The sequence below is a fragment of the Galeopterus variegatus genome, unplaced genomic scaffold (assembly GCF_000696425.1).
Source record: "Galeopterus variegatus unplaced genomic scaffold, G_variegatus-3.0.2 Scaffold36, whole genome shotgun sequence".
NCBI classification, from domain to species: Eukaryota; Metazoa; Chordata; class Mammalia; order Dermoptera; family Cynocephalidae; genus Galeopterus; species Galeopterus variegatus.
The window spans coordinates 387,764-413,347 of NW_007726147.1; the positions used below are offsets into that span (position 1 = coordinate 387,764).

Here is a 25,584-nt window from a genome sequence, read left to right on the forward strand (position 1 = left end):
CCCAGTGTGGATGGTCTACTGCAGGCTGAGGACTGCCCTGCAAGGTCACATATGTCAGAGTCTCTTTAAACCTCACAACATGAGGTGTCGACTGTGGTTTGATGAGGAAACTGAGGCTCCCACGGGGGTCGCAGCCAGCTTAGGCTTCTGTGACAAAGTAACACAGATGGGATGGCTTAGCCAACAGGCATTTATTTCTCACAGTTCTGGAGGCCAGAAGTCCAAGATCGGGATGCTGGCGTGGTCAGGTTCTGATGAGGGCTCTCTTCCTGGTTTGCAGACAGCCGCCTTCTCACTGTGTGCTTACATGGCAGAGAGAGAAAAATTCTGGTCTCTTTTCCTCTTCTAATAAGGACATTAATCCCATCACGAGCGCCACACCCTCATGACTGCATCTAAACCTAATTAGCACTCCAAATATAGTCACATCAGGAGTTAGGGCTTCAGGGCCGGCCCAGTGGCGCACTGCTACAGTGCGCCGCTTGGGAGCGCGGAGGCGCTCCCGCCGAGGGTTTGGATCCCACATACAGACCGGTTCCCGCTCACTGGCTGAGCGAGGTGCGGGTGCAACACCGAGGGCTGCGATCCCGTTGCCGGTCTGGTCCGGTACGGGCGCGACACTGAGGGTTGCGATCCGTTGCCGGACACGAAAAAAGACAAAAAGGAAAAAAAAAAAAAGGAGTTAGGGCTTCAACATATGAATTTGGGGGGACACAATTCAGTCCATAGCACAGGCGTTTGCCCCGGTCATGTGGCTGCACAGGTTTCAGCCCAGGATCGTGGGACTCCAGCCCTGGGGCCAGCAGACCAGTGCTGCTAAGTCCTTTTTTACACTGTGACATCTTGCAAAGTCCATATGGGCCACGCTTGGCCCCACAGACTGAAGCTAGGCTGAGCTTGCAGAGGGGCTTGTGGCCTTCCCCTAAGCACATCAGGAACAGAACTCTTCCTGTAGCTTCTATACTGGTCATGCAGCAAAGCCAGCTCAGCATGGAATGTATCTAGGGAAGAAGCTCTTCTTGTTTGCTTTCTCCTGTGAAGGACGGGGAAAGGTATAGACCTGTGCCTGGCATGAAACAACTAACCCTTTTTTTAAGCCTCAAAGCTAAGACTTCTAAAGCCAGCTACCCTCACAGAAATATCCCTCAGGATGCCACCCCATGAAACAGGAACAAAGATTTAGTTTGGTTAAAATGTAATATAACTTTCTTCTTTGGCTTGAAAGGTCAGTGTTGGCAAGTACAGATGGTGTGAGGTGGGGATGAGAAGTGCCACATGCAGGGGTGACTTAGCCTGTCCACCTGTTGCACTTTTTGATGAACTGGTGTGTGTGTGTGTGTATGTGTAATGTGCATTTAGATTAGTCATGTATGTGTACATGTGTTTATATGTGACTGAAAAAGTAACACATTATCAGTGGAGCAGATAAGAGAGTCCAAAAATAGACCTAAGTAAATATAGGAATATATGACAAAGGTGGCATTTCAGTTTAGTGGAAAGAGAATGTTTTATTAGTTTAATAAATAGTGTTGGTATAACTTCCTGTCCAGCTGGAAGGGGAAAAAACACAATGCTAGGTGTTCTGCTTTACATCAATCATAAAAATTTCCCTGTGGATGATGGGTTTAGGTGTAAAAGAAAAAGAAAATAACATTTAAGAGAATTTGGGACTGGAGAATGCCTTTAAAAGGTAGCTGGGAAATTCAGGAATCATTTTTTTAAAAAATCTTTGGCTTTGTAAAAGTTGAAAAGTTTTGTTCAGTAGAAGGCATCATAAACAAAGTCATAATGCAGACAGACTAAGAAGAGATATTTGCAACACAAATTGTTGCAACCCAGATTGGCTTAAGTTTCTAATACACAAAGATGCTTACAAATTGATTTTTAAAAAAATAAAAGGCATGGGCCGGCCCGGTGGCGCACTGGATAGTGCGCCGCTTGGGAAGCGCGGCGGCGCTCCCGTCCGAGGGTTCGGATCCCACATACAGACCGGCTCCCGCTCACTGGCTGAGCGAGGCGCGGGAGCAACGCCGAGGCTTGCGATCCCGTTGCCGGTCCCCGGTCCGGTACGGGGGCAACACTGAGGGTTGCGATCCGTTGCCGGACACGGAAAAAAGACAAAAAAAAATAAAAAATAAAAAAATAAATAAATAAAAGGCAAACCAATAGGCAAAAAACAGGCATGAGATGTGAACAGTTTGCAGAAAGGGAAGCCCAAGCGGCCAGGAAACTAATGGAAAGGTCCTTTACCATGGGCACTAATAGGGAAATACAACTGTGAATTTCATAACTGAACGTTTTTTAAACGAAGGGCCTTAGGACTTTAGAAATTGAATCCAGACAAAGGGATTTCACTTGGAAGGAAGGAGAGAGAAACGCCGCATTCTCATTGATGCCAGACGGGCTGATGGGCGTGGAAGAAGCTGGTGTGGATTTCGGTCATGCGGTGGGGTGGGTCTGGAGGCTCCACACAGACTGCAGGAGCTGGGCCTGTTCCTCAGTGGGACCACCCGCTGTCTGGTGAAACTGCCAGGGAGGAAGGTCAAAGGGACACAATGAAGACACAGTAGGAACCCAACCCGAGCTGGGGTTCTAGGAATGATTCTGCTGGTGGCCCGCAGGAACATGTCTGGGGAGCCAGGTGAGAGTCCACACCCCTTGGGAGGTTCCCTGGCAGAGGTGGATGGTGGCTTTGGCAGATGACAAAGGCCTCTTGATTTTCCAAATTTCATCTAGAAAACTGGCCCAAACCTGAGTGGAAAGAAGGGGCCCCTTGAGAGCCCTGTCCCTCAGCAGGGCTCTTCCCTCGGGACTCTTGACCCTCGGGCGAGGAATTATCTATAAAAGACATCTTGTTTGCTGATGGATGGTAAAATTCCAAGTAGATTTACGCACATTTGAGTAGTCATATTTGTGCAGTGGCCTCGTCCAAAAATAATTTGGACGGCTGTTTTTACGGTAAAATTCAGACCAGCAGAGTCATAAATAACTTATGAATAAATAATTACAGTTCATGAATACCTCGAGCTACGTCTCCCAGCCCAGTTTCTGTAGTTTTCAACCCGGGGCCGGGAGGTCTGTGACAGGTGTTGCATCTGTGCTCAGTAGCAGCCCCTCATGCCATCTATCCCTTACTTAAAGAGGCTTAGTAAACACCACGGTGAAACTTGCAAGTCGGAAAGCACAGAGGCCAGGTGTTAGAACTGTTGTGGGGGAGAAAGCCAGCCTTTCTCGTTACGGATGTTCTTTCATGAAAATGTGAGTTAGGGCAGTTTACCGCTGTCGTCCCTGTTCGCTGAAGAGTACAAGAAACCTTTGAACATTCTCCTACAGATCAAGGTCTAGTACAAAGCCATCTTTAAAAGTCTGTTGCACCTTTATTTCCACAGGGGCCCCTGCAGTGAGTCCCATTCCCATGGCAGCTAGCTGGGCCGATATTCCAGGCCTCGGTTTTGGTATTTCATTATCATTTCTCCCAGAACGTTCTCTGAGGCCAGGTTACCCCATTAACATTGAGATGCAGCTATATGTGTGGAGAAAAGCCAGAGCTACGGGGGTACTTGTGATAAAGGCAACCAAACATGGTTTCAGCCAACAAAAGAATCCCATCTTCTCTGTTTTCCGGGTCTGGCAGGGAACCCGGTGAGAAGCTTTGTAGCAGTTGTTCTATCTTGAATTCCCTGAGCTCCAGGCGTGCTTTCCTGCCCGCTTTCCCTGCTATAGGGGAAGGATAAAGGCACTGTAGAGAATCTGCTGGAATCCAAATCTCTGATTCCCATCAGTGCATGTTTCCAAACTCTCAGCCATAGTACTTCTCAGCTCAAATGCTCAGGTGCCCATGGAAACAGCAGATTTGATGTCATTTTAATGGTAATCTCATAATTTGCCTAATTAACGAAGTCACTTAAATACTAAAGAGTTGGCTGGTTTTTCAGAGAATGCCATCCGAGGAAGCATAAAAACTTAGCCCATAGTATTATTTTTTAATTAAGTAGCTTTTTTAATTGAAGAAGTAATACTAATACGTGTGTATTTTAAAAGAAAATTTTTAAACAGTACCAAAGGGTGTGGGATGAATATTCAGTCATTAGTAATTTCCTCCCCAGAGACAACTATGGAATGACATGTGTCTCTGGTAACAATTGTGTTTGTTTCTAACATACATAACCGATATATATACATATGTACTCATGTGTGCATGCATACGTATAACATACACACACATATGCATGGGGTGTGCACACGTGTGCATGCATGTCTGCAGATGTTTTCTGGCACACTAATAAGGCTTCTAGATATCTGGTTCTGCACCTTGCCTTTTCAGTTTCCCGATAGCTCTTGAGTATCACTTCATACCGTACATATAGACCTACCCCATGCTCTGTAATAGTCACATATGATTCCATTACTTATTGAACCAGCCCCCTGCAGATGGACAGGTAGTTTGTCTTCTGTCTTTGCTATTACAAATGGCTTGCTGCTGAGCATCTTCATTCTTCCATCTTTACCACACGTGCGTGCAAGGATGTCTGTAGAATTAGAATCACTAGGTCGATGAGATAAGCATTCTATTCTTTTGGGTTTGCCAGAATGCTGGGCCTCCATGCTGTGATGGTCCAGAATTATTTTAAAACAGACAGTCTGCTTTGCCATTTCTTTGCAGCATGTGTGCTAGAATTTCCAACCTTCCTAAGTGAGTCTTTGGAAGTCCTTTGTCTGAACGACAACCACCTTGACGCAGTTCCTCCCTCGGTGTGCCTACTGAAGAACTTATCAGAGCTCTACTTGGGAAAGTAAGTACACAGTGGTAGCAGCCGCACTGGCCCTGCCAGCCCAGGGAGGCAGAACACCCTCCCCTGGACCACCGCAGGACACAGGAGCCAGCAGAAAGAAGCCAGCTATTTACTAAGTAGCAATGGTGGGATTTTTGGAACTGGGCTTGGTACAGGAGGTGGGGAAGAGGGAGACAGGAAGAGAGGCAATGCTACATGCTTTGCTACTTTGCTCGGGTTCAAATAAGGAGAACTGCTCCATCATTCATTCTTTCATTTACTCAGCACCCACTGCACCCAGATACTGCCAGGGGTTTTAGGCAGTGTGCAAACCTTGACGAAAATATAAAATGTTGTATTAATATTAAAGCTACATTGTCTTTTCAAGAAGAGGTAGTGATCATCTTCATGGTAGCATAATGAGTAGAAGAGACAGGAAAGTTGGGGGAGAGGAGCTAGTTCTAAGCCGTGGGGATCTGCAGAAGGCAGAACTGCCATTTCTACCACAGATTCTCCAGGCAGAAAGGTTTGGAAGTAGTGTTCAAATGGGACTCACAAAATCAGGGCCCCAGGTGTGAGCATGGCATGCAGGCCACGGGAGGCACCTGCAGGTCTCCGAGGCTGATCAGAGTTGGGTGCTCTTGTGCTCTCTCGTGGTGGCTGCGTGCCTCCTCAGCAACCCTGGCCTCCGAGAGCTCCCGCTTGAGCTGGGGCAGCTGGGCAACCTCTGGCAGCTGGACACTGAAGACCTGAACATCAGCAACGTGCCTGCAGAGATCAGAAAGGAAGGTAGGGTTTCCGGAGCCCTGTCCCCTCAGTATCTCCTTCTTGGAAAGATGACTCAATCCACTTGTTAATTTGTGGGGGTGGAAGAACAGGTGACCTGCAGAGCCCAGCTCCAGCTTCAGGGTTTGGCAAGATGCTGTACAACTGTCCCTAAAGAGATAGTTGTCAAGGGTCATTACATTGAGAATGACCGTGTGGGAAAACTATCTATGACCTCCTAGGCAGAAAGGACGTTGTCCTTTTGTTCTTGACTTTGACACTTAACTGTTCCCAGTAGCACACGTGGGAAGTGTTTCTGCCTGGCAGGATTTGTTTCCAGGAGATGTGGGTATGCTCCCATGTATGTGTTAGCAGCAGTGTCTACTCTCTCCTTACCACGTCACACAGGCCCCAAAGCAATGTTGTCCTACCTACGCGCTCAGCTGCGGAAAGCCGAGAAGTGCAAGCTGATGAAGATGATCATCGTGGGTCCCCCGCGCCAGGGCAAGTCTACACTCCTGGAGATCTTACAGACGGGGAGGGCTCCCCAGGTCGTGCACTGTGAAGCCACCATCAGGACCACCAAGTGGGAGCTCCAGAGGCCAGCTGGCTCAAGAGCCAAGGTCAAGGATGGTCAGCGTGCAGAGTCCCCATGGGTGGGAGGGACCTTCCTTGGGCCCTTTTTTCCTCCTCCTCAGAGAGTGCAGGATTTTCCCAGCCTGGTGTCCGAGGCCCAGGGTGTTTGCAGGGGCCACTGGGTGCTATTCCAAACCAGCTCCTACCAAGGGCAGCAAATCATTTGTTAACGAGACCTCGTTTATTTTCTGTTATTGTTAAGTTGAGGCTCTGACCCACTAGTTCTTAACCCTGGCTGTCCGTTAGATTTCCTTGTGGAGCTTTCAAAGATAGCAGTGCCCAGGCCTCACCACTCCCTGGCCCCAAAGATTTAGATTCAAATGGTCTGGAGCAGGGCCCCCCACTGGCAAGACTGAGAACTAACTACTGCTGCAGGCAGGTAAGCACCCCTCCTGACACGGAAAGCACCCCTGGAATGGGGGCTCTGTCCTCCCAGGTAACTGCTTTCACTCCCAGTTCTGAAAAGCCCCATTTTTAAGCCTTATTTAAAATGAATCCTACACTGAACCTGTCAGTCATCCTGTTTTCTATTTAGTACCAGGCAAATTATAATGAAAAATTTCTTGCTCTTGAAAACAGTGAAAAGAGCCTGTGGAGTATGGGTGTGCTCTCCATCCCTGGCATATACAAGGGTACTTCAAGAAGTTATGGAAAGATTCATATTATCTTTTAATTCTATTTTTTCATGAACTTTGTGAAGTACCCTTGTAGCTTGGGGCAGTTCGCTCCCTCTCTGAGCTCCAGTAATGAACCCACGCAGACAATACCGTCCTTATCTACTGTATTTGTGTTTCTGCCGTCCTGTGTTACTCAGGGACCCAAGGTGCAGGAGGCTGTTGCACTGTGGAAAACCCAGGGGCCTGGCTCCAGATGCTCTGTGATTTTCTCCATAGCCGCAAGCCTGGTGCCAGCTAGAGATGGGGTTTGCTGCAGTCTTTTACACAGGGCCACTTTCCAAATCAGGGAAATCCAGTTGGAGAAATTAGCATGTAAGCTGAATGGATAGTCTGACATGGACTCAAAAGCTGGTCTCCAGGAATGGAGTCCTGTCTGTTAGGGCCAGAACAGTCAGATAATTAATACCAGGCCCACCCCAGAACCTCCCAGGAGCAAATCTAGCTAACTCGCGTCCCAGGGTTCCATAAAGCAACTGGATTCTTCTGCATTCTCTCCTGCTTTGCCTTCTTAGCAGTTGCTCAATCTCACTTTGTTCCTTTAACTTTCTTTAGCAGAGGCCTGAGGAGTAAGTTAGTATTTCTATTTTTCCTGTCCTTGGGCCTCCCCTTCCTGCCATCATTAAGGTGCCCCGTCCTCTAGTTGAAGGACGACCGCCTGATCTTGTGAATGCCGCGCCCCGTAGCTGTGTGTGGCTGCTCTTCAGCCTGTTTAGAACAGCTGGCCGTTTTCATCTTTATACAAATCCAGGTCAGCAGGCTGTCTTGGAGGCCAAAATGCTGCATCGCGGAAATGACTCCTCTCTACAGAAAACTGCAGCCTTAGCTTGTGGGGCCAGACTCTTACCTCATGTGATGATAGAGAAACCACCGTTTACACAGCCTTTCCCGGCAGCCCAACAGCTAAGCTTTTGTTTGATTCCCACATCAGGGGAGTGTCCCATCATCCCTGGTGGGCGCTGCCCTCCGACTCACACAGCCGTCCCCTCTGTCTTGCCCTTGCACAGACGGAGGTTAAGCCTCGGTGTCAGCAGTGACGTCAGGGCATGGGCTTCCTCCAGCGGAAGGTCTCCCAACCATCTGCAGAACCATCTGCTGAACCACCGCAGAACCAGGACAGTGTCCTCCAACGTCCATCCAGGGCCTGGCCCCAGCTCTGTTAGCAGTAGATAGGAGGCCACCTACGCGCCGCAGGGCCCCAAGTACAGCGTCCACAGTAACCCGTTATCTCAATTTGATTTACCAAGGCCTTGGTCTCTAAATGCCTGCCTGTATCTTGCTTGTTGCTCAAGTAGGTTGAGTCCGTGGAGTTCAATGTCTGGGACATCGGGGGCCCAGCCAGCATGGCCACAGTCAACCAGTGCTTCTTCACAGACAAGGCCCTATACATGGTGGTCTGGAACCTGGCACTGGGGGAGGAAGCTGTGGCCAACCTCCAGTTCTGGCTGCTCAACATCGAGGTGAGGAGGGACTCCAGCCCTTTGTTTCCCAGTTCTCAGAGCATCAGAGCATCACAGGAGTCTGGCCACTTCTCTGAAGTCACCCCTCCGCTGAGAGCAAAACGAATTATGTTAGGGAGAAGTGCTTGGCATCTTGAGCAGCTTCCACGGGGGGCCTCAGACTCAGGGTCCTGCCCATCTTTCATGGGGAATTACTTAAAGTCCTCTTCTGCCCAAGGGTCCGTGGTGATCTTGCCATTTTCTTGCTTGTCTTAGATTTCAGAACCCCCACCCTTGGTTCTAAAAGAGGAGCAGGACTTCCCTCCCAGGATAAAGGTGTTGCTGGCCTGGCTGCAGGGCCCTGCTTAGGGAGCTGATGTGATGTGTAAAAGGCCAGAAAGCCCCGCACCACGGACCGAACTCAGCATACCCTGAGCAGGAAGTCATGGGGCGCCTCAGACACCCCTCAATGCATAGCAGGCCCTCAGGGCTCACCGAGAGCAAAGGGTACAGGCACTGCCTGGGGTGACTGGCTGCAGGACAGTGGCTGTGCAGGGCCATGGGATCTGGGGTGAGAAATCCCGCACGGCTGGAGGGCCGTTTCCCATCCCTTGTTCAATAAACAGAGACGGGGCTCAGCCATGGGTCCTCTGTTGCAGGCCAAGGCCCCAAATGCTGTGGTGCTGGTGGTGGGAACGCACCTGGACTTAATTGAAGCCAAGTTCCGAGTGGAGAGGATCGCGACGCTACGCGCCTATGTGCTGGCACTCTGCCGTTCGCCCTCGGGGTCCCGAGCCACAGGCTTCCCCGACATCACTTTCAAACACTTGCAGTGAGTATCTTGGGGATTCATGTGGTACCTCTGTGCCTCATTTTTCTCCTCTGTAAAATGGGCGTGTTGGGAAGACAGACTAGAGCAACGATTATGGGGTGCTCAGCACAGTGCTTTGACAAGATAAGGCTTGTAAACTTCTTGTGTCTTCTTAATTGAGCTCTCTAGATGTGCCGCTGTTCAGGACAAACCCCTTGGCAAAAGAGAGACTCTACAAGGCTTCCTCAGAGAGGGACAGTGAGATGATTAATCTCAGATCTTTTTGCACATACAGTGAGATTTCTTGTAAGAGCCTGGAAGGCCTGGAAGGGCTGCGGCAACTGATTTTCCACGTCACGTGCAACATGAAGGACGTGGGCAGCACCATCGGCTGCCAGCGACTTGCGGGGAGGCTGGTGGGTACCTCACTCATCCAGTGAAACCTAGAGGGACCTGCCTCTCATTGCTGGGGACCCTCAGCCCCTCTGTCTTTACTGTCAAACACGGGTCTGTGCTGTGAAACTCAGTGGTTGCACATGGGGAAAGGGTAGGCATGGCGTACAGTGAGCAGAACGTTCCACCTCCTCAGGCCTCAGTACCGTGGGCGTGGGCTGGGGCTCGGGCTGCCAGAGCTGGTGGGCTCATCTCGGGACCTCTCCCCCAGATCCCCAGGAGCTACCTGAGCCTGCAGGAGGCTGTGCTGGCGGAGCAGCAGCGCCGCAGCCTGGGTGATGACGTGCAGTACCTGACGGACAGGCAGCTGGAGCAGCTGGTGGAGCAGACCCCCAGCAATGACATCAAAGACTATGAGGACCTGCAGTCTGGTGGGCCAGGAAGGGGGGACGGCGGGCCTGGATGGGCATGCCATGGGGACCCAGAGAGTCTGGGCAGAGGGACTGGGGCACTGTGAGAATCGGAACCTTTTGCACTTGATAACTGTAGCCTGAGTCCCAGCACAACAGGGTAATAGATTCTGAATGGGAGAACCGAAAACTCTGCCTGTGTTTCTGCCTTTCTCCCTCCTCCCCTCCATCCCGTCTCTCTCTGGAGAGAAAGCACACAGAGGGCGACTCCGCACCAACGTTGTGCTGGCACAGAGGACACGCAGAGGAGCAGGGTGGACCGACTCCTACCCTCCAGGGCACATCGTGCAGTAGGGGGAACAGGAAAACAGCCACAATCCATCCTCATTATCCGCGGCAATTATGTTCTTTTAAGTTGCCATGGCCACTGAATTAGCGACTTCTGAGCTGTTGCTCCTGGAGAAACACAGGGTGAGGTTCCTGCAAGCCCACAGGCACATTTTCATCAGCCGATCAACACATAGCCTTGTTTTACGTGCTTCTGCTGAAAGACACCTGATTTAATGTACATCATTGCTTAACTAACATTGAACTCACCGCCAACAGCACTATCTCTCATGCCTCAACCAAGCTCACCCAGCACACGTGTTTTCTCCCTAAGGCACATCGCAGCCATCCCGCACTTAGGAACATTGGACAGCACTTCAGCACTGTGCTTGAAGTCCAACATAAACGGTGAAATCCTCCACAAAAAGCACAAATATCCAAAAAGCATGGCACTAAATAGGCCTCAGAAGGACACGTGTTTCCAGTGGACTTCTCTTTGTCCAACGTCAGCTGGAAAGATGCCTGTAAGCAACTCCAATTGCTTGCTTCTCTGCAGGTCTTCACATAACTACAAAAGCACCTCAAGCATTGATTTGGGGGTTGCTAATACATTTTAGCAAGTAAGTGATTTGGAAAGATGGAATCCATGAATAATGAGGATCGACCTTGGTTACCCAGTTGGCTGTCAGCTCAGCACACTGGCGAGATAGTTGCCACCAGAGGACCTGTGATCAGGCTGCCCACCTGGTCTACAGGCCCAGCATGTTAGGAGTGTTGGTTTTTTCCCAGGAGGAATCTGTGACACCCAGCCCCTATTGGGAATAGGGTCTTCGCTGAGTTTCATTTGCTCTTTGTCTAACACTGCTTCTTCCACCTTCCCTGGGCAGCCATCAGCTTCCTCATAGAAACTGGCACCCTGCTGCACTTCCCGGACACCAGCCACGGCCTGAGGAACCTCTACTTCCTCGACCCCATTTGGTTGTCAGAGTGTCTGCAGAGGATCTTTAATATTAAGGGCTCCCGATCAGTGGCCAAGAACGGAGTGATCCGGGCGGAGGACCTCAGGATGCTGCTGGTGGGGAGAGGCTTCACGCAGCAGACAGAAGAGCAGTACTTCCAGTTCCTGGCCAAGTTCGAGATCGCCCTGCCCGTCGCTAATGACAGGTGAGGCACGGGCTGGGCTGGGCTGGGCTGTGCAGGTTGCTCCCTGGGGGAAGGAGTAGGGGTCTGGAGCCACTGATGGTTTGAACAAAATTTCCAAGGGTCTTTGTTGCCTCTGCTATCCCCCTGGGACTGGCCAGCACCTGGTGATGACCTGCCTTGCTGGCCTGAGGCAGCAGGACAGGGCACAACCGGGCCCCTGCTGGCCACTCCCTCCTGTGCCACAGGCTTCTCTTTTCAGGAAGTTGATAGAAATCCATTTATTGAAAAAATGTAGGAAAATATGCAAAGATGGCATTAAAAATCATTTGGGGGGTCACTTTTAGGGGGCTTGATTGTGTGGTTATTTGGTGAATAAAAGAGTAAGTGACAAGGACGTGCATGCTAATTAGATATCCCAGCTTCAAAATGCCGTCTACCATGATTAGATCATGGAGCAACATTGTCACCTACAGCAAGGGTGTAGAGCTGGGAGGGTCTGTGTGCGGCAGCCCTTTGTTAAATAAAGAGACATTCTGTTCAGTGGCTACTCATTGCCTCTTTCTGTGGACCTTTCCCGGGTCTGTGACATGCCCGGGCTCCCCCATCCTAAACCACAGACAAAATAAGCCTCCCTCCTCCTGTTCCTCCTTCCCTTCCTTCCCAGCAGCTGCTACTCCTCACCTGCCGCCCTCTGACCAACTTCTCATGACTCGCTTCACTGTCCTCTGCTGAAACTGCCCCAAGAACTCAACTCCTTGGCTCCGGGCAACTTTCTTGACACAGTGACCCGCCACCCTCCCCTCCCATGTCCCACGTCCTCCTCAGCAGCACCCCTCCTCTGCACTTTGCCCGAGCCATTGAGTCAGCTGTCCTGGTGCTCCGTACCCTGAAGGAAGAATCCCCAAATTTCCAGCAGGGACCACCCTCCAGAGCCTCGTGCCTGAACTTCCAAATTGCTCCCACCCGGAAGGCCTGCTTGGCTCTCAGTGCAGCATGCCCAAGACCCCTTGCCTTCCATCCTTGCTTCGGTTCCTCGGGGTACCTCCCGCACTGCCCTGCTCTGCGAGTGGTGCCGCCAGGCTGGCAATTCCTCCCCGTACCCCTGACACCCACTCCTCACCCCACCGCTCCGCTCCCTGGCCCTGCCACCCCCCAGTTAAACAACTCTGTTGACCGGCCCTCTCGTCACTGTGCACACAAACCTGCTTCTGCTTTTTAATTGAGGCAAAGTTCACTTACAGTGAGACGCACAGATGGCTCGTGTCCAAAACCATGAATTTTGACAAACTCATACAACTGCGTAATCCACACCTGCAGCAAGATATAGAACATTCCTGTCACCCCAACAGTGCCCCGCACTGTCCTCCAGCCATTTCCCATCCTTCCTGGTCACCGCAGCTCTGATGTCTGTCACCAGGGCCTGGCCCTTGCTGGTCTCGCACGGAGTCACGCATCGTGGCCTGTGACTGGCTTCTCTGCTTGGTATCACGTGCGTGAGGTTCGCCCAGGCTGTTGTGTGTATCCGGAGTTTGTTCTTTTTGTTGCTGAGTAATATTCCGTTGTACGGCTTTACCACAAATTGTTTATCTGTTCACATGTTAATGGACATTTGGGTTGTCTCCAGACTTTGGCTGTTATGAATAAAGCTGTTGCGTATAGTCTGAAGTCTTTTGTAGACATATGTTTTCATTTCTCTTGAGTAAATATTAGTATTGGCATTGCTGGGTCATAGAGTGGATGAAAGTTTCATTTTATGAGAAACTGCTAGTCGCTCCATTTCCTCCCCAACATCTGCCATTTGTTGGTGTTTCTAATTTCACTGCCCTCGTGGGTGTGGATTGCATGTCACTGGGGTTTCACTTCGTATTTTCTTTATGGCTCCAGAGGTTGAGCACCTTGCATGGACTTAGTGGCCATTGGTGTGTCTTCTGTGAAGTGTCTGTTCAAGTTTTATGCCTGTTTTACACTTAGAATGTTTGCCTTTTCGTTACTTATTTGTAGTTCTTCGTATCTTCCAGATACAAGTTCTTTCTCAGATATATGACTTGGAACTATTTTCTCCCAGTCTGTGACTTTTTTTTTTTTTTTACATATATTAATGACATCTAGCTTATTTTTTTCTTTTATGATTATTGCTCTTGTGTTTTCTCTAAAAAATATTTGCTTTGTACCAAGATCTTGAAGATCTTCTTTCTAGATTTTTCTTCTAGAAACCTTATAGTTTACTTTTACTCCTAGGCCTGTAATCCATGCCAAATTCATTTTTGTATACAGTGTGAAGAAATGGTCAAGGACTAGTTTTTTCTATATGTTTATCTAGTTGTTCTAGAACCATTTGTTGAAAACACTTTTCTTTCCTACACTGAACTACCTTGACTCCTCCACCAAAAATCAATCATGCAAGTTTATTTTAGGATGGTGTTTTGTTCCACTAGTCTATGTGCCTATCCTTATGCCACTACCAAACTATACTGATTATTGTAGTTTTAGAGTAAGACTTGAAATCAGGTAGCGTAAACCCTCTATGTTAGTTTTCTGTGGCTGCTGTAACAGATCATCATGAACTTGGTGACTTAAAATGACATACATTTATTCTTACAGTTCTGGAGGCCAGAAGTGCAAAATCAGTTTCACTGGTCCAAAATCAAGGTGTCAGCAGGACTGTAGTCCCTCTGGAGGGTCTAGGGAAGAATCCATTTCCTTATCTTTTCCAGCTTCTAGAGCTGCATTTCTTAGCTCATGGCCCTTTCTTCTGCCTTCAAATCCAGCAGTATTGCATCTAGCTCCATGGTCACGTTACCTTCTTCTTCTGTGTCAAATCTCCCTCTGCCCCCTGTCTTTTAAGGACACTCATGATTGCATGTAGAGCCCACCCATATAATCCAGGATAATTTCCCCATCTCATAGTCCTTAATTCAGTCACACCTACAAAGTCTCTTTTGCCATATAAGGTAATAATCACAGTTCTAGGGAATAAGACCTGGATGTCTTTGGGGCCATTATTCAGCCCTTCACGCCCTCCAAGTTTATTCTTCTATTTCAATATTATTTTTGACTATCCTAGATCCCTTGCATTTCCATCTAAATTTTAGAAACAGTTTGTCTGTTTCTACCAAAACAAACAAACAAAAAACCACAAACTTGGGATTTTTTTGAGATAACATTGAATCTATAGATCAAAGAGAACTGATGTCTTAACAATATTGTATCATCTAATATGTACATTTATATCTTTCCATTAATTTAGGTTCTTAAAAAATTTCTCTCTACAATGTTGTTTTCAATGTTCGTATTTTGTGCATCTGTTGTTAAATTTATTTATACACAATTTATGTTATTTGCTATGGTAAATGATATATCTTCTAATTTGATTTTCAATTGTTTGTTAATGGCATACAGAAATACAATTGACTTTTTTTTTTTTTTCCTTTTTGTCTTTTTTCGTGTCCGGCAACGGATCGCAACCCTCAGTGTCGCGCCCATACCGGACCGGGACCGGCAACGGGATCGCAACCCTCGGTGTTGCGCCCGCACCTCGCTCAGCCAGTGAGCGGGAACCGGTCTGTATGTGGGATCCGAACCCTCGGCGGGAGCGCCACCGTGCTCCCAAGCGGTGCACTGTAGCAGTGCGCCACCGGGCCGGCCCCACAATTGACTTTTTTTATATTTACTTTTTATCCAGAAACCTTGCTAGATCCATCTATTAGCTCTAGTAAATTTTTGTAGATTTTTCAGGATTTTCTATATACACTTCTACAAAAAAAGAAAGTTTTTCTTTTTCCTTTCTAATCTGTACTTATTTTATTTCCTCTTCTTGCCTAATTGCATTCGCTCCAATCTCTAGTGAAGGCCTAAGTGGAAGGCATGAGAGAAAATATTCTTATCTTGTTTACGATATCTGGGGAAATCATTCAGTCTCTCACCATTAAGTGTGATGTCATCTATAGAGTTTTCTAATAGCTGTATTCTATCAGATTAAGGAAGTGCCTTCCTCTTCCTAGTTTGCTGAAAGTTTTTAATCATGATTGGGTATTGAATTTTGACCAAAGTAATGTGTGTTCTGCCTCTAGTGAGATAATCTTTTTCTCATTTTTTTCTATTGAATGAATATGTTGATTGATTTTCAAATGTTAAACCAACCTTGCATTTCCTGAGATCACTACCATGTTCATGATTTATTATCTTTTTTATATATTGCCAGATTCCAGTGGCTAATATTTTATAAAAGAATTGTTATATCTATGTTTATGAAGAATATTGGTCTATACTTTTTAAAATGTCTTTATGGGCTATGAGTCATATGCTGACTTCATAAAATGAAGTGAGAAGTCTTTTCTCCTCTATTTTCTGTAAGAGTTTGTGTAAGATTGGTATTATATCTTCCTTAACTCTTTGATAGAATTCATCAATAAAACCATCTGGGTCTGGAGTTTGCATTTTAATTACAAATTTAATCTACTTAATGGGTATATGGTTATTCAAATTTTCCACTTATTCTTATATCACTTTTGGTAAATTGGTTTTTTTAAGAATTTTTTCATTTCAGCCAAGGTGAGGAATTTACTGATATAAAGATATTTATAATATTCCCTTAATAACCTTTAAATGTTTGTGGGATCTGTAGAGACATCCTCTCTTTCCTGATATTAGTAATGTCTTTTCTCTCTTTCTTTCATGATCAGCCTTGCTAAATGTTTATCAAATATTTTTAATCTTTTCTAAAAGCAACTTTTGTCATTGCTGGTTTCTTCTATTGTTTGGCTGTTTTTTATTTCATCAATTACTATTCTTTACTATTTTCTTCCTTCCTCTTCCTTTGGGTTTAATTTGTGCTTCTTATTCTTGCTTCTTGAGGTAGAAGCTTAGATTATTGATTTTAAAACTTTCTTATTTTCTAATAAGTATTTAAAGCCATAAATATCTAAGCACGGCTTTATATGACAAACACAACAAATTTGGTTATGTTTCCATTATTATTCAGTTTGAAATATTTTCTAATATGCCTGTGATTTCTTCTTTAACCCACTGGTTACTTAGAAATGTTCTGTTTTGTTTCCAAATACTTAGGGATTTTCTATTTACCATTTTGTTATTAATTTTAATTTAATTCCTTTGGTAATAGGGTATATTCTGAAATTTTGGTCTTTTGAAATTTATTGAGACTTGTTTTATTGTTTTATGGGCCAGCATATGATCTTTCTTGGTGAAAGTCCCAAGTGTGCACACACACACAAAATATATGTTGAAATATGGCTATAGTGTTTCATAAATTTCAAGTAGCTCAATAATGTTGTTCAAATCTTCTATATTCTCATTAATTTTTTCCTATTCATTATATCAGTTACTAACAGAGGGGTTTTAAAATATCTGGTTATAAATTTGTCTACTTCTCTCTCCAGATGTCACGTTTTGATTTATATATTTTGTCTTATATTAAAATAGCCACACCAGCTTTTTTTATTCTGAGTTTTTTCCGCATCTTTTTATTAGCAGCTTATCTAGGTATTTATATTAAAAATTAGTCCCTTGCTGACAGCACATTATTCAATCTGACAATCTCTGCCTTTTAATAGCAATATTTAGATTATTTATATTTAATGTAGTTAATTATATAATTGGATTTGAACCTACTATTTTGCTATTTATTTTGTATTTATAACATTTATTTTTGTTATTTTGTTCATTCTTTCCTGCCTTCTTTTGAGTTAATCAAAATTTAAAAAAATATATTTTCACTCTCTATTGGCTTTTTAGTTATTCTTCTTGGTATTTTGTTTTAGTGATTACTCTAGGGATTATAATATGCATCCTTACTTTATTATGACCTACTTACAATTAATATTATATCACTTTACATAAAATGTGAAAACCTTAGCACAATATAATTCCATTACCCTTCCCACCACCCTCTGTATCCTTGTCATCTCTCCTTCTTCTACATGTGAGCCCCACAATGCAGTTTTCATTTTTGCTTTAAACAATTAATCAATAATATTTTAAGAAATTAAGAAAAAGTATATATATTGACCATTTCTGGTGCTCTTCGTTCCTTGCTACAGATCCATGATTCCATCTGGTATCATCTCCCTTCAGCCTGAACATTTTTGGGTAGCATTTCTTAAAGTCTAGGTCTGATGGCAATAAATTCTTTTTCAGACAAAATTTTTTTTTTCCTTTTTGTCTTTTTTTGTGTCCGGCAACGGACTGCAACCCTCAGTGTTGCGCCCGTACCGGACCAGGACCGGCAACGGGATCGCAACCCTCGGTGCTGCGCCCGCCCCTCGCTCAGCCAGTGAGCGGGAACCAGTCTGTATGTGGGATCCGAACCCTCGGCGGGAGCGCCGCCACGCTCCCAAGCGGCACACTGTAGCAGTGCGCCACCGGGCCAGCCCTCAGACAAAATTTTTGATTATTTGAAAATGCTTTGATTTTACTCTCATTTTTTGGTGGATATTTTCCCTGGATATAATTCTTGGTCAAGTTTGTCATTCCATTGTCTTCTTGCCAGACAGGGGTCTTCCTCAGTCTTCCTCACCCTTGAACCCTCCCTTAAGGACCCTTCTGACCCCGAGCCACCTCCTCTCTCCTGGACTCAATTGCCCAACCCCCCTGCTCTGCTCAGTCCAGGGACTTCTGAGACACCTCCTACCCCTTTGAGAGCTCTCCCACCGTCCTCCTGTAGCTTTCACTGCCTTTAGACTTCTCCACTTGTTACTTTTTATCCCTCTGTCCACATGTCCAGGTGTGCTGTCGGCCCTTGAAAATCAGAGTACTTGAAAATGCCTACCTGGCCCTGTCCTGTGCTCTGGCCCCAGCATTTGGCCTGTGGAGGGCAGAGGAGAGGCAGTGAGACCCCCTAGTCTGATTGGCAGGGTGTTCTGACCAGGAATCAGTGCAGACTCTTTATAAGCTCTTACTTAAATTTCCTTCCTTCAAATTCTCACTGTTGAGGCTTGGTTTTCATCAACAGTGTCATGTTGGCTTCTTTCCTCCTGCTATTATCTGTGCTACTCAGTGCCAAGATGCATCTTCCTTAGTAGCTGAACTGAAAAGCATCCTTCCCCACACCAGGGTTAGACCCCTAAGAGGGCCAGGGCTGGGGAAGCACATGTGGGGTCAGGTCCCCGGTGGCTGCCCAGTTTCCAGATGATGCTCTGACCTAAACCAGCCTGGTTCTCAGGGACTCTTCATCCTAGTTTCATTTCTAGAAACTTCCTGGGTTTGATGCTGATGTTGGCAATGAGGCAGCCAATAGGATCCCAAATCCATAGGCCTTTGCCATGCAGCTGCCATAGAACACATCACCATGCTGCTCCCTCAACTCCATAGCCCCACAGTGATGCCAACCAAGATTCCTGGGGAGCTGGCCTGGACCCTGTGCAGCCAGATCAGAGACTCGGCCTCCTGGCAGCAAGCCCTGGACTCCTTTTGCTAGACACTCCACCCGCCTTTCTACTATGCCTCGTAGGTGTGGGAGGGGCCTCAAGTCCTTGCTGCCTTAGCCCATGGGGTCCATGAGTGGGATCCTAAAAAGATAAACTCCAAAGAGAAATTCAAAACCCCACAGGCCCTTTTACCATGGCCCAGGGGTTCACAAGAAGCTCAAGGTGTGGCAGCCTGTGAGTTTACAACATTGCCAAGGTGTGATAATTTTCTGGTTATTTTATCAGTGGGTTAGAGGAGCAAGGAGATATTAGCACTCAGTAAAAGCAAGTCAGTTATCTACATATATGTCAGTTTTACATATACATGAATATTATAAATACAAATGTATTTTGTACACATATGTATTTTGTAATACATATATTACATATATTTATAATATAATATATGTATACTTATATAATACATATATAATATGATATATTTTACAATGTATATTTGTATATTTTATAATATATATTCATAAAATACATATATAAATGTATATGTATACAAAATGTATTTAATACATATGTATTTTATTTTATAATTATATGTATTTTATATATATATATATATATATATATATATATATATATATATATATATATGTCCAAAATGCTATGTATTTATAATATATACATACGGAGGCTTATTGTGAGGTGGGTTAGAACATGGAACCAGAATACCTGAGGATGAATCCGAATGACCTTCTTTTTCCTCATCTGTAAAATGGGGATAATGTTATTACCTACCAGTATTATAGTTGTTGCAAGGATTAAATTAGATAACACAAGTGAAGTACTTAGAACAGTGTGTCTTACTCCTACAGCTCCCGAGACATCATGTATTAGCAGCGCTGTTACTGTTACTATTTGTTCCTGTTAAGTACTCACAGCCGTGGTGTCTGGTTCTACAGAGCCGTGAATAGCCGAACGTCTTTTGTCTTTCGTCTCAGCACAGACAGAACGATTCCCTTGTGCCCAAGGCGAGCTCCAGCTCCTTGCCTCATAAGCTTTTATAAGGTTGCTGTGGCTGCTGGGATCTCTGAATCAATGTAAACAAACGCATCAGCTGCTCCTTCTAGAGTGTGGCCTTCCACCTGCAGTCCCTGAACCCCTCCAGTCCCTTGGAAAACCTTCAGGGGATTGATTGACGAGCCTCCTGAAAGTACACATACACTCCTGAGCATCTGTGCTTCTTCCAGGGGGAAACTCCTTAGCTCTCAGCAGGCTCTGGGAAGGGCCCAGTGCCACTGCCTTGGTGCACACACCATGCCCTGCCCTGCCCAGGGTTTCTTTGCCTGACGTTCATCAAACACATGAGTGATTCACCGCTTAAGTCCCACCTTACGGATGCTCTGGTCATTCCCAGGGCTGGCTTTTCCCAGCTGTGACTGCTCTCACACCCGGTGCCGGAGGTCTTGCCAGGTGCTCCGCTCACCTTAGAACCAGCTTCCCTGGCCAGTCAGAATTTGAAGCTCTTTGTTTGCCATGCTGGCGTCCTAATCATCTCTGCCTTCACAAATGTCATATATAAGAGCACCTCTTCCGTGTGCCACCGTGCCGCGAGGTGTGGCACCTGGGCAGAGGGTGGATGTCCTGCCCTCTCAAGGCACAAACCTGCAGGAAGAGAGGGATGTGCGAGCCACAGTCACCACCTGTGGGAGGGACGCAGGCTGGCATGGCACTGGTGGAGGAAGCAGAAACAAACAGTGGTAGACACTGGCGAGGACCTCCTGTTTGGGGGACAGACACTGAACAGATAGATACAAGAGGAACTTACAGAATGCAGAGGAATAAAATAGGGTGCTATGACAGACAGGCCAGTGGGTAGGGAGAGAGGCATCTGGCCAGGTGGTCAGGAAGATGACATGGCTGAAAGGACCTAATCCTTCACCACTCACCAGCTAGGACACCTGCACAGCCCTGCTCAGCCTCACCAACCCTGCCAGGCATGTGTCCTTTCTCTGCCCACGTGTGCTCAAGGCACAGAGCACACACGTCAGAGATGTCAATGAATTTTCCTTAAATAATATCTTAGGGGTCTTTTCTAGAAGATTCTAAAGACTGAAATGAATTTATTTTAAGAGGATTAGGAGAGCTGAAGGCAAAGCCTCTGTTAGAAAGAGACTAGCTTCTGCACACCCGAGGGACCACCCTGGGCCTGACCTGCGACTGCCCCTGAAACTCCACAGCACACAGACGATGCCAGTTGGAGGGACCTCCCAGGTTTCATCTGTTTTAAAATGATAACAGACATGAACACCTCGTGGACACAGTGATGCAGCGTTTTTATGATGACCAACAGTGTTCTCATAAAACATCTCTCTTTTGCACAAAACAGCCTCCTTCTAACTTTAAGACAATCACGTTGTCTCAACTGGCCAAGAGCAATAAATAGCTTTGAAGGCAAAAATGTTACTCTGACCCCAATATCTGCATTGTCCTTGGAATTGTGCAGCTGTGTTTGTTTTTCTTTCACCAACCAAAGTTAACATTAAGTGATTCCCCAACCACAACCTAGCTTAGGGACTCAACTCCAGTTTGCTGTGTCTGACAATTTTATGACCACAGATGTTTTCATGTATTCCTTAGCATTATTCTAGCCTCTATCTCAGAAAACTTGGTAAATACATGCACTGTGCCCATCTTCATTTTCCTTTGGAGCATTTATTCTCAGCATATAAACTACCCTGTCTTTCTCAAAATAGAATTCCAGGGCAGGATCCTGAGCTGTCTCAGCAGAGTCTGTCTCTAGGCCAGGCTGCAGTGGAGCTTGGACCACACTGTTCACCTGTCCCCTTGATGTTTTTCAGCTACCTCCTGCCACATCTCCTGCCGTCCAAACCTGGCCTGGACACCCACAGCATGCGGCACCCCATGGCCAACACCATTCAGAGAGTGTTTAAGATGAGCTTTGTGCCCGTCGGCTTCTGGCAGAGGTTTATAGCGCGGATGCTGATCAGCTTGGCGGAGATGGACCTTCAGGTAGCTGCGTCTCTGGGTGGGGGGTGCATGCGAGGCACCTGCAGCTGCAGCCTTGTGGGAGGGAGACACCCTTTGCTATTGGCACCCTCTGAAGACCCTTGTCCCCCAGGAGGCCAGCACGGTATGGGCTGCTTTGTGCAGCCATTTGAGCTGTTCTGTGAACACCAGACCAGCGCCCATCTGGCTCAGACAGAACACTCCCTTTCAGAGCAGTGGTTCTAAATGTCAGCCCACCTCAACATCACTTGGACAGCCTGCTAGAATGCAGACTGCAAGGCCCCACCCCAGAGGGTCTGATTCAGCGGGTGTGGACTGGGGCCAAGAATTTGCATGTCTAACCAATGAGGAGGTGACGCTGCTGGTCCAGAGACCCCACCTGGGGGACCATGACTTTAGGAACGCAGTTTAGCCATCCTGCTGTACACTAGACTCACCTGGGAAGGGGGGGATTCTAACAAACACAGACTACACCCTAGACCACTCAAATCAAAATCTTTGGTTGTGGCCTCCAGGCACTGGGCTCCCAGGTGATTCCACTGTGCAGCCCAGCCTGAGAAGCACCCCTGTGGAACTTTAACTTGTCTGGTAACAGTGAAGACCTAACCAGGGGAGTTATTTTCTGTGGGTTCACCTGGGGTGCTGTCAGCATTCATTTCATGCGAGATAGTAACATGGAAGTGCTATTTCCCTAGGACGTTGGTTCTCAAAGTGGACTTCTTAGACCAGCAAAATCAGCCTCACCTGGAAAAGTGCAAGGAATGCAAATTCTCAGGCCCCACCCCAAGCCCACTGCATCAGAAATTCTGGGATGGAGCCCGGCCCTGTTTGTCACAAGCTCTCCAGGGGATTCTGACATACTGTACAGTTTGTGAGCCCCTGGCATCAGCCCCGATTATCATATCCATGACAGTAAACTCATACTGTATGAGTTTACTTTTGCCACATTCTAATTAGAAGACTTTTATTGAATTATCACTTCTTGGCTCAATAAAAATGTTCTTTGATCTTCCCATTTTATTAAAATGGTAAGAAAAATAAATACAAGAGCCTGAAAGTCGGAGCTGTTGCAGCCTGTTGGCAGGAAGGGAGATGTGTTTATAACGCCGGGAGGGAGGGTGCACGTTGAAGGCATGGGTGCAGCGCAGCCTCTTCCTCTGCCCTCTCTTTGAACCCTGTGCCCTACTGCGTTCTAAGCGGGAGGTCGTGGAGCATCAGCGTCTTGGGAGGCTGAGTTTGCGAGGGGGGCCCAGCTGGGCCCAGAGGCAGGCGCCTTTCCTGGCGGCATCCCTCACCCGAAATTAGGAAAAAGTCCTATTGAAATTCAGATGGGTGATAGGGAGGAAAGAGTTCAGTCTCCGCACAAATGAAAGAAATGCAAATTCAAGCAGCAATGAGATCCACTTCTCACCTATCAAATTAGCAAAAAGCTGATCCATATGCGCAGCTCCAGAGGCATAAATTGGGCCTTCTGCAACCTGGTGGTCTGCGTATATGCTGGTCTGATCTTTCAGAAAAGCAGTGTCTTATTATGCATCAAGAGCCTTGAAACATTCAGGCCCTTTGACTCAATAGTCTTCCTGCCAAATATCTGAACTAAGGAAATCATTTTAAATCAGAAAGTTTGTGCTTTTTTTCATGTTTATTACAATGTGTTTGAGGAAGCAAAGATTATAACCAACTTTAACGTCCAAGAGAAGGGAATGGTTCAGGAAATTACTGTACTTAGTAGCTTTAGAAAAATGAATTTTATGTGAGTTCAGTTAGGAAAAGTGAAGTTTTTAAAAGTATATAAAATTAGAAATATTGTATGGCTTCAGCTGTTTTTTAAACATACATATAGATAGAAAAAGTAATCCTGGAATAATATATATGAGATCTTAATGGTCTCTGCTTGGTGTTATACTGGTGTTTTATTTTCTCTCTTACATTTTTCTGTATCTTCCACATTTTCTAATATGCATTTTGCTTGTACAGTCAGGAAGGGAAAATATTTTTTAAAAGAAAGCCAATTTCCAATCATTTGCAAGAGCCGTTTTCCAAAAATTTCCTGGACACCCCTTCAGATAATGTAGCATTTAACTTGGCAGCGAGGACGGGCAGTGTGGGAGGATTGGGTGGGAAAGACAGTGGTCATTGATCAAGCGGGGGCCAGGTGGGGCCTCTTCACAGCTCTGCCCAATGCCAGTGAGAAGCCTGGAACACTGAAGCAGAGTCTTTTCTCTGTCTTTCAGCTTTTTGAAAACAAGAAGAATACTAAAAGCAGGAACAGGAAAGTCGCCATTTACAGTTTTACAGGAAACCAGAGAAATCGCTGTAGCACATTCAGAGTGAAAAGAAACCAGACCATCTATTGGCAGGAAGGGCTCCTGGTCACTTTTGATGGGGGCTACCTCAGGTAGGAACATCTGGAAGCCCACCTGCCTGGGTCAGAGTGGTGCCGTGGCCACGACCACACAGCAGCCCCCACAAGGATGCCTCATCTCTGCTCCTGAGAGTCATCATGCTGGCCTGTTAGAAATGGGAGACCCTCCCCGCAAATGTCACAGAGGTTCCCCATCTGCTCATTGCTACTCTGCTCCCCTTGCAGGACAGGAGAGTCGATGGCAGATATGGTGGCCACAGCCCAGGACTTGAGGGAAATGGGCGGCCCCTGAACTCAGAAGTGAGAGCCTCAGGCACCTTCCACAGTCACTTAGGTGTATCCGGCCACCCCTTTGTTCTGTGAGGAGGAGCCAGGTTAGAGGGGTTGCTCAGGCCCCCCAGCCCCAATCCCATGGCGTGACCTAACAAGATGCCTAACTCAGCTCTCTGTTCAGCTCAGCAGATTTAATGAATGATAAACACACAAGATTATCAAGATGAGTTAATATTTACAATGAATTTTTCAAAATAAGTAACTTTTTGGAGGGCCTGAGTTAGGTCACTCTTGGTGCCTCCATAAAGATGTTCCCCTGCAGCTCACACTTGCCACTTGACAGATGAGAAGACTGTAGTTCAGAGAAGTAAGGAACTTTCCTGGGATCACACCCAAGGGGCAGGTCCCAATCGGAGCATCCCAGACTGCTGAGTCTTGAGTCTTCATTAAGACCACCTCGCCACTTCGGAGGTGGGCAAAGACAAGGCAGGGCCACATGCAAGCACAGAGATGGAGGGGGTCCCGCATGGTGCTGCAGGACACAGGGTTCCTCCGGGTCCTCACCCTGGAGGCAGGGAGATCAGCCCAGGGCCCCCACAGCTGGATGACAGTGGGCTCCTTTTTGTTTCTGCTTTGCAGTGTGGAATCCTCTGACGTGAACTGGAAAAAGAAAAAGAGTGGAGGAATTAAAATCATTTGCCAATCAGAAATGAGGGACTTCTCAGCCATGGCTTTTATCACAGATCACGTCAATTCCTTGATCGATCAGTGGTTTCCTGGTAAGAAAACGTTCTAGAACCAAGCCTTTGTTTATAAATCAGCATGGAGCTTCTACTTTGGGGGAACAAATCCCACCAGGATTTAGCCGCCTGAGGGAGTCCAGCCCCAGGAAGCTGAGTTCTGGGCATGAGCAGGGACCGCTGCAGGGAGGATGTAGTTTGGACCCCCCAGGGAACGTGCCACGACGTGGCCTCCTGCTGCCAGTGTGTGTGGAAGAGAGATGATGCTGGGTCCCTGCATGGCCCATAGAGAGGCTCACTGTGAGCCTCACGCTCAGTGTCTTATTTACACAGTGGGGAGAGTGGCTGACGTTTGGGGGAGCGGCAGATGGGGGTGTGTCCCTTGTGCAGGAGCAGGGAGACCGGGAAGCCACCATACCCAGGGCCC

At 46.7% G+C, this 25,584-nt stretch overlaps 1 protein-coding gene across 1 annotated transcript in view; it reads left to right on the forward strand.

Annotated features, from left to right (window-relative positions):
- LRRK1 (leucine-rich repeat kinase 1) overlaps positions 1–25,584 on the forward strand; it is an 85,628-nt gene that overhangs the window by 37,340 nt on the left and 22,704 nt on the right. Inside the window, exons 11-21 of the mRNA XM_008571020.1 lie at positions 4,664–4,793; positions 5,449–5,561; positions 5,946–6,160; positions 8,143–8,307; positions 8,946–9,118; positions 9,393–9,513; positions 9,762–9,921; positions 11,115–11,391; positions 21,611–21,782; positions 24,014–24,177; positions 25,057–25,196. Coding sequence (XP_008569242.1) covers positions 4,664–4,793; positions 5,449–5,561; positions 5,946–6,160; positions 8,143–8,307; positions 8,946–9,118; positions 9,393–9,513; positions 9,762–9,921; positions 11,115–11,391; positions 21,611–21,782; positions 24,014–24,177; positions 25,057–25,196 — 1,830 coding nt within the window. The remainder of the gene's footprint in view (positions 1–4,663; positions 4,794–5,448; positions 5,562–5,945; positions 6,161–8,142; positions 8,308–8,945; positions 9,119–9,392; positions 9,514–9,761; positions 9,922–11,114; positions 11,392–21,610; positions 21,783–24,013; positions 24,178–25,056; positions 25,197–25,584) is intronic.